At 47.3% G+C, this 9,143-nt stretch overlaps 1 protein-coding gene across 1 annotated transcript; it reads right to left on the bottom strand.

Annotated features, from left to right (window-relative positions):
- Positions 1-5,853: 5,853 nt before the first annotated feature.
- On the bottom strand, positions 5,854-7,504 carry LOC120843279. Its single transcript, XM_042294301.1, has 2 exons — positions 5,951-7,504; positions 5,854-5,865 (listed from the first exon to the last, which is right to left on the bottom strand). Exons 1-2 carry the CDS (start codon positions 7,502-7,504, stop codon positions 5,854-5,856), a joined length of 1,566 nt encoding a protein of 521 aa, XP_042150235.1.
- Positions 7,505-9,143: the final 1,639 nt, after the last annotated feature.

Raw genomic sequence — 9,143 nt, 5'->3', positions numbered from 1 at the left:
AGTCGACATCTTTTTTTTTTTTCGGAAATTGTGACCAAAGAATTTGGACACCTACATTCGCGACCAAATTTTGCGACCCTACTGGAGGCATGAAGCTATCGAGTCACCGAGCCGGCGTTGCCGTAGAGCCGCGCCGCTTCTTGTTTCAAAAAGCTTTTGGTAACCGAAATGGCTCGCCGCCCGCGGTGGCCGGTGCCGCTATCGCGCGCACCCCTCGGGCGTCGGATTTCGACATCGCGCCTCTAGCGTTCCCCTTGCTGGGGAACGGGGAAGAAGAGGAACGCGATGCGCCATGCACTTTACCCTCCATCCTCGCAAACGCGCACAAAAAACAAAAAAAAAACAACGAAAAAAAAAAACATGTTATTTTTGTTAGTTGCTTGAGGCGGCTCGGCTCGCGTGTTGCTCATGGCGACACGGCGGCTTGCTTGCGTCTTTGTAGTTTGTCTTTCGTCGCTTCGCACCTTCTTTCGTTTCTTGTCGTCATTTTACAACGGTGTCAGTGAAGTATTGCTGCGAATTTGCGAGGATGTCTACCCAGCTGACGAAGCTTCGGACGACGATGACATGTCCAGAAGTTCTGACGGTGATGAAGTTTTTGGCATCGCCCCGTGATTTAGCTGAGAGTGATGTAAATAAAGGTTTGTTTCTTTCTTTTGCCCAAAATTTCCCCTGTTCTTAAAAAAAAAAAAAAAGATCGACCTATATTTGAATTTTTTTTTTTATTTTCGGAGGATCCAATAAATAGGGTTCGACCTATTTTCGAGTAAATACGGTAACTTTAATTTTTATTTTGGGTTACGTCGGACGCAACTCGAATGCTTGACAGTTACGTTGGGCGTAACTTTAATTTTTATTTCGGGTTCCGTCGGACGTAACGTTAGACACTCCGTTACACTTAAGGAAAATAGGGGCTGCTGGGTAATCATAGAAACCAACCATGTGTGTTTAATTAAAATGCATCACTGACCTAAAAAAAAAAATACTGCTATCCTAGAGTTTATGCTATAGGAATGTAGCGCTTCAGATACATTTTGTTAATTTTTACTTTTAGTCCCTGCCCCCTCCAGATACAACATCTGGCCTAAACCAGTGTTCCGGGTCTCCTTCCAAGACCTCAGGCGGGTCGTCATTCAATCCATGAGTCGGCGGCGTCTCATGGGCGTGTTGCTGGTGCTTACTGGATGGCGCTACCAAGGGAAAAGTGGTCATGCTTGGGAAAGGCAAGTATGGCCGCCGTAAGTATACATATTGTCTTTCCCTTTGCTCGAATCCACTTTTAAGAAATGCACAGTTCACATGTGTGCATCTCTCTCAATGTTTCCACAGTCGGCTGTTTTTTTTTGTTTTTTTTTTTGAGTGCTCCAACTTTGTCAGCGCTAGTTTCTCTAGATCATGCAAATGGGATGCAACACTAAACCACATATGCTCTCGCAACAAACAGTGCTGTGCAGAAGCACAGTGGAATTTACTCTAGCTTTATGATGCAGCACAAAATAGTTGACTCCAAGTATAGCTACTTTTGTGACTCCGTTTAACCAAAAGCTCTGCCGAAACAAACTTGCCGCCTTATAGGTAGTGCAAAAGAACCTCGCGTGCCTTACCTGGAGAAGGGCTTTTTTTTTCATAGGTCAATTTTTTCTTAAACCAATACCTTCAGCCTCCTTGACATGTTAACATCATGTGACACACGGAAGAACAGTAAACTCTTTAATGTTGGCAAACCTTTAATTTTCGCGGCCTTTAATTTTGCAGAATTCAGTGGCTGCGATTATGTCCTCTGTGACCGATTCGAGAAGAAATAGGGGCCACGAAGATAAGGGGGTTTTACTGTGCATCGGAGGAAAGAGGAAGTCACTTATGTTTGTATGCAGCAGTAAAACCAAAAACAACAATCATGGTGTCGACACTTTGTGAGCCTATCTCAGTGATGTGATTGCTGCGCCAATTGCGCCAAGCTGCGCCAAGGGCCCACCCTGCTACATGCTGCTACATTTTGCCGAAATATGGGTGATCTGCGCCAAGCCTGCACCAAAGGACCAATTTCGGTCGCATTTCAAAACCGAAACTAAACTGAATGCTGTAATTGAGCATGCGTGAGCTAGGTGGCACAAGCGTCCGCCCGAGAGAAAGTACTCTGCATCAATTGTCCATCCGGTCTAACATGGTTTTTCCCGCCGTCTCTCGTTTCGCGCTCTCGTCGTCTCGTGGGTCTGGTTCGTCGGCTTTTTAAAATTGTTTCAACTGTAGATGCTGTAGACGCGGGCTTGTGCGTACGCTCCGACGCAAGTGTGCCGGATACCAGCCATGCCGTCATGCTGTGAAACGAAACCACGTTTTTGCGCGGCGCGAGTTACTTTATGAGCTGAAGCATTCGCTCCTGAAATCAAAGGCCGTAGAAAAACTATATTTTGTCCCTGTCTGCCAGTCACCGTGGTCGCGCGAACTCGAGTGTTGCCGTCCCCACGTGACTGAAGGTATGGCCCTTTCTAAACTGTAAGGTAAAGACCGCCGCATGTTCATCAACATTCCTGTTGTTTAAATCATACTCTACTACAAAAATCTTTCTTAACTCAAATACTGCTGTGTCGAAGTATTGTTTACCTAGGTTTCTCTCGGTGGGCTTTCTTTTCAGAAGGACCCCGGTCGTGAAAAATCTGCCGCAAAAGAAAGTTGAAGAGAACTGAGCTAAAGCAAAGAATGCAATGTACGCTGAACCCGCACAGCGCGTTTGCTTGTCTCGAGTTCAGTTGTTGCACAAATCGCTCCAAGAAATTTTTGACCCCATGGCTCGCAATGTTGTGCATCGATGCGCTCAGGTTCTTCTTTCCCGTGTGTTTAGCTTGTTTAGCTTCTGTCACCTGTATTCACCAGGCACGACTAACCAGCGCCGTTCTGAGGTTAGTAGCACGAGTAAGTAGTCGCGAGCTAAACGAGAAATACGCGACTAACTAGCGATTATGTTCTGCAATATTCACGGGCGCGAAGCGAGCGGGTAACTATCGATTCAGAACTAACAAGCGGAAGAGACGTAAAAAGATAGGACATGGATATGGATATTTCAACGCAACTGCGTAAATGGGTATGGTTTCGTATAAAAACTAAACTTTAAATGTTTATCAGGAAAAAAAAAAGTTACAATGAGAGACATGTTGTCCGAGACAGTTTTACAAAGAAAAATTTAAAAACAACACCAGGGAGAAACACGGAAGCCGCATTGCCAGCGACATAAACAAAAATGGAGGCGCCGGTAAACATGTTTTTTCTTGTCGTCCAGCGCCTTGCTGAGATCTCTTTAGCGGTATCTCGGACCACTGAACATGGCTATTTACGCATTATTTGCTTCTCCAATTCTTTCTAGATGTGCCCCCAGGGTTCCGAGAGAGTAAGGGGTTCGTTAGCGCTGGCGGTCAGCGGTGCTATACGAGTTGGCCATGACCATAGCCTCCTCTATACGGAGAAAGCCTGGCGCGTCGCGTGAAAAGACGGCCGCCGTAAATGGGAAAGGAGGGGCGGAGAAACGGGAGCGGAGCGAACCTTGCCTGCTAGCGCCACAAAGAGCGAGAGGCCAAACGCACAAACAATCTTTTTTTTTCTCTCTCTCTTTTCTTGTCGCTATTGTGGAGAGGAGAAACTCAACGTCCACCCTTTCCCGTTTCTCCCTGCGCCCTTTCGAATCGCCGCGCCCGTTTCTCCCGGAGTACGAAAACGACGGTGGCGAAAACACAAAAACAAGCGTGGTTTGGGGAGCGGCCGCTCATGACCCAAGCGCTCGCTGTCTAGGTCTGCCCTTTCTGCTCTGCGCTACCATATTGGTCACCGTTCGGCGCGCTCCTCCTCTCCTTTTTCCTGCGGCCGCGCGCCCTATGGCTCCGTCGTCGATGTGCCAGGCTTTCTCCGTATAGAGGAGGCTATGCCATGACACTGAGTCGCTAGTCACCAGGTAAACACCGGCTAAACTAGCCCTACCCTATCACTAAGATTTGTCAGTCGACTCCTCAGTTGCGCGGGGCGACTATGCCCTAAACACGACCGGTGAATACCAAGCGCTCACCTAGCGGCGACTATCGCTTGCCACGTGATAGTTTTAGTCGATGACGTCACTAGTCAGTGGTTAAACAGGCGCTGCTCGCGCCTGGTGAATACGGGTGCGTTTTTTGTCGTATATATGCTGGACAGTTACATTTTACTTTGCATACAATTTTGGAAACCAGTTGGTGACGGAGCATAGAGTCATGGTTTTTGTTTCGATCGAACAGCCATCTCCGCTCGCGCGGCGAAGCACGTGCAGCTGCAAGCTTACAGAAGTTGCCCTCATGTGCATGCGGACATGAATGCACGGCAGAGGCACCATCTGTGACGCTTGCTATCCATTGTTTTACGTTTGCTTCCTTTTGACAAAAATCTGGCACGTCGGGATCCAGTAAAACGTTGGCGAGCGGTTTTTCGGAATTGTTCGGCAATTGCCTCAGCAATGTATGTATACACTTGTGAGATGTCGCAATGTCTCTTTGGAGGCATTGCATGTGGACATTCATTACTAGCCAAAGGCAAAGCGACGCCTTGCTAAGAATTCCAAAAAGCAAAAAAAAAAAAAAAAGCACTTACTAGTCGTAATGCACTTTTGTCATGTGTACAATTTCGCATTTCACTGCAGTAACGTGTTTCATCAGCCTAGGACTGCTTCCATATATTATATGACTGGTCAACCTAATGCTGTTGTGGAATTCTTAAAGATCTATCAGTGAGACGGTGGACTTTGGCATCACAAGGTCTATGTGACCGTTGGGTTTAATGGTAAAAAGAACAACACCCTCATCTTCCTCTTTCTAAAGTCTCGATCAGTACTTCAATTCCTCGTGCCTTCTTCTTTCTTCTCTTCGACTTCCTCAACATCCTCCCGAGCAAGCAAAGGTGAATGGATTTCAAGTAGATGCAGCTTCTGAATTGGTCTTCGATAAACGTTTCCATCTTTGTCTCTGACGAGACATGCTCTAACGCACCCATCCGTTCCAGCGTAGACTTCTGTAACTCGGGCGAGCTTCCAAAAATATCTTGGACATTTTTTGTCCTCTAACAGGACTACGCCATCAACTTTCAACGAAGCAGCCTTGACATTTGGGTACTGATGAGCCGATCGCAGTTGCACGATACACTCTTTACTCCACCGATTCCAAAAGTGGTCCATAATCAGTTGTCTATACCTTAGCCTCCGAGTGGATTCCCTGTGAGTCATGGTCTTGGGAAGCTGAGAGTATGAGCCGACTTCTGGAAGAACAATAAGGCTTTGTCCAATCAGAAAATGAGCTGGACTGACAGGTGTCGGCTCTTTGAGGTCGGAGTAAACGTATGTTAATGGTCGGGAATTAATAATGGCTTCTGCTTCTACAAGCACCGTTGCTAGCTCTTCAAACTTGAGACTGCTTCTTCCCAAAACTTTCCTTAAAACTACCTTTACTGAGCGAACTAACCTCTCCCACCACCCTCCTCACCAGGGAGCGCTTTCAACAATAAATTTCCATCTAATTCTTCGTTCAGCGAGGTATGACTATAAGTCCGGATGACTCAGGGAATTCCAAATTGCCCTTAGGTCAGCCAACGCCCTCTTGAAGGAAGTAGCATTGTCCGAGTATATTGTACTTGGTATTCCTCTTCGGGAAATGAACCTTCGAAATGCGAGAAGAAACGCTTCCGTAGAGAGGTCGCTCGAGAGCTCCAGATGGACAGCTCTTGTTGTCGCGCACGTAAACAAGACAATATACGCCTTAGAGCTGCTAGTTCCTGCACTCGCTGCCTTCACATATAAAGGTCCTGCGAAGTCTATGCCTGAGATCTCAAACGGCTTTGTAACATTCACTCGTTCCGCTGGAAGGGGAGCGAACGGCACAAGTGTAGGCTTCGTGCGAAACCTCGAACATAGAAGACAGTTTCGGATAGTCTTCTTAATTACCTGTCGTGCTCGAGGTATCCAAAATCGCTGTCGGAGGGTGGCCATGGTGCTAGATACTCCTTCATGGCCGACTTGATAATGAGCATCCATAATAATCAGCTCAGTCAGACGATGATCGTTCGGTAATAAGATCGGCTGTGTCACGGAGCAAGGGGCGTTGAATTGTTGCAGCCGTCCCGTTACCTTGAGCGTATTATCATGGTCCAGAAATGGGTGCAGATCCGAAAGAGGAGAGGCCGGCTCAATGTCCTGATTGCTAGGAAGCAACTGAAGCTCCCTTGAGAAGGCTTGTCCTTGAGCTTGCTTTATCCAATATCGTTCTGCTGCAGCATATTCTACGGCCTCCAATTTGCCGACTTGTCGATTTTCTTTAGAACTGCTGTTACGCGCAAACCTCATCACCCAGGCGGTTATTCTAAGCACCTTCTGATACCCGTTGTACTTCTTTAGAACAAAAAGTGCGGCCGTTTCTTGACCTTCTGTTTGCAGGTACACCTGGGTCGGTTTCAACTCATTTGTTTCGAGCTCATTGAGTTCCCCTAATTGAGGTGGGGTTTCCGGCGAGTCATCTGCTTCAGAAGTGAGCCATTTCGGCCCTTCCCACCACAGACAGCTATCGCGAAGAATCGATGGAGATTCTCCTCTTGTCAGCAGGTCTGCTGGGTTAGTCTCTCCCGGGCAATGTCTCCATTTCTCTGGCACGCTCTTAGTTTGAATTTCTAGAACGCGGTGTTTGACAAATGGCTTCCACCTGCTCGCCGGACCTCTTATCCAACTTAGCACAACTGTCGAGTCAGTCCACATGGTGTATGTTTCTTTAAGCTCTGTGTACGTACAACCTAGGTATTCTAGCAGCCTCGTTCCTATTGTGGCTCCCATGAGCTCCAATCGTGGCAAAGACAATACCTTAAGAGGCGCCACTCTTGACTTTGCGGTAACTAAAGTAGTCCCAACGTGCCCGCTGTTATCTTCGATTCTTAGATAGGCGCATGCTCCATATGCCTGTGTGCTGGCGTCCACGAATATGTGCAACTGGACTTCTTTAAACGGTCTTTTTTGTTCATTCTTAATGTGCCTTGGCACATGTACTGCGTAGATGTTAGGAATGTCTCTGCACCAGTTGGACCATTCGACATATAGTTCCTCAGGTATTTCTTCATCCCAGTTCACTCCCAGTTTCCATAGTTTCTGGAAGAGGAGCTTAGCTCGTATAGTGAAAGGGGCAATGAATCCCATGGGATCAAATATTCTTGACGCAGCTTGCAGAATGAAACGCTTGGTGTCCACTTTTGTCTGAAGGAACGATGTAAGAGAGTCCACCGAAAACTTGAAACTGTCACTGTCCTTGTCCCAAATCATTCCCAGCACCTTGGAGATTCTGGACAGCTTAAGGTTCCTGTCTGCCGGTACCGCATCTGCTTCCGCTTCGTTCATTATGTGCTGCACGTGCTTGTCGTTGGAGGCCCATTTTCTCAAGTTCATGCCCGCATCCTTCATGATAGAGTTAGACGTCTCGTATAGCGTAATCGCTTCTTCGACCGTGTCGGCACCCATCAAAATGTCATCGACATAAAAAGAGCTCCTCATCTTTTCAGCAATGTTCTTAATAACTGCCACATTTTTTAGGTGGTGTTGAATTGTCGCAGACAATAGAAAAGGACTGGAGGATACACCGAGAGGGACTCTGGTCATTCGCTATTCCTGTAAGCTTTCTAAATCAAATGGCCCGGTGGGCTCATTGGCAAACCACAGGAATCTGACCGCATCACGGTCTTTTTGACTGATTTTTATCTGAAGGAAAGCCTTTTCAATGTCAGCTGTCAAGGCGATCGCATACCATCTGAACCGAAGAAGGATCTGGAGGATGTCTGGATTCAGGTTTGGTCCCTTTCCCAGGCAGTCATTGAGAGACTTGCATCCTTTTGCATGTGACGAAGCGTCGAAGACTACTCGTAGCTTTGTGGTTGTGGACTCCTCCCGGACAACTTCTCGGTGTGGCATGTAATAGAAGCGTTTCTTGTTATCACCTTCCAAGTCGGTTGGTACCACTTCCGCATGACCTAACTTTATGTACTGACGGATGGTGGTGTCGTACCGATGAAGTAAACCCTCTTTGGATGAAAGCCGTCAGAGAAGCGAACGCAAGCGTGAGACTGCTATGTCTCGATTGTTCTGCAAGGGCTCTGTGCAATCCTCCTTCCAAGGAAACGCTACTTCGTACCGTTGGCCATCTTTGACTATGTTTTCTTCAAAATATGCGCAGAGGCTTAGATTGTCGTCCGCAGCTTCCTTAGCCGAAATTCCCATGGCATCCAGCTCCCAGAAGGCTTTTAGTAATTCGGATGTAATTTCATCCTCTGTCAAAGTTTGGGTGTTCAGTACACACACCATCAATGTCGATGCGGACGTCAAGATTCCTTTTGGTATAGACGGTCCCTGCAAAGTCCAACCTATTTTCGTGTTGACTGCCACCAGCCCCTCGCTTTCCTTACATCTCCCCAGGCAGCACCGAGTTCTGCGCCAAAACTTGGCTTGCGTCTGGCAGTTTAGGGCATTAAAAAGCCCGAAGAAGCCAAAGTAGTGCCAAACCTGACCTCCCTTGGCAACAGTCTGGGTATCTTGGCCCTAATTCGCCAAACAAGTGCCAAACTTAGGCTTCGCTCCCGGGTAGTTCGGTTATTATCTGGCATCTTCGGGCCTAAATCGCCTAACAAATGCCAAATTTAGGGTTACTGCCCGTAAGTTCGGCAGATCTTTGGCATTTTTGGGCCAAAATCGCCAAACTAATGCCAAAGTTAGGCTTCACTTTTTGATAGTTCGGCTATCACCTGGCACATTCGGGCCAAAATCGCCACAGATGTGCCAGAGTTAGGCTTACTACCTCGTAGTTCGGCAGAGCTTTGGCATTTTTGGGCCAAAATCGCCAAACTAATGCCAAAGTTAGGCTTCACTTTTTGACAGTTCGGCTGTCACCAGGCACATTCGGGCCAAAATCGCCACAGGTGTGCCAGAGTTAGGCTTACTACCTTGTAGTTCGGCAGAGCTTTGGCATTTTCGGGCCAAAATCGCCAAACTAATGCCAAAGTTAGGCTTCACTTTTTGACAGTTCGGCTGTCACCTAGCACATTCGGGCCAAAATCGCCACAAATGTGCCAGAGTTAGGCTTACTACCTTGTAGTTCGGTTGAGATCTG

This window comes from Ixodes scapularis, unplaced genomic scaffold (assembly GCF_016920785.2).
Source record: "Ixodes scapularis isolate PalLabHiFi unplaced genomic scaffold, ASM1692078v2 PGA_scaffold5__190_contigs__length_132052651, whole genome shotgun sequence".
Taxonomy (NCBI): Eukaryota; Metazoa; Arthropoda; class Arachnida; order Ixodida; family Ixodidae; genus Ixodes; species Ixodes scapularis.
This window is presented reverse-complemented; position numbering and strand designations above follow the sequence as displayed.

Bases quoted from the DNA above. Each gene is read 5' to 3' on its own strand.
- LOC120843279 (XM_042294301.1), bottom strand. From the start codon at position 7,504: ATGGGTGCCGACACGGTCGAAGAAGCGATTACGCTATACGAGACGTCT.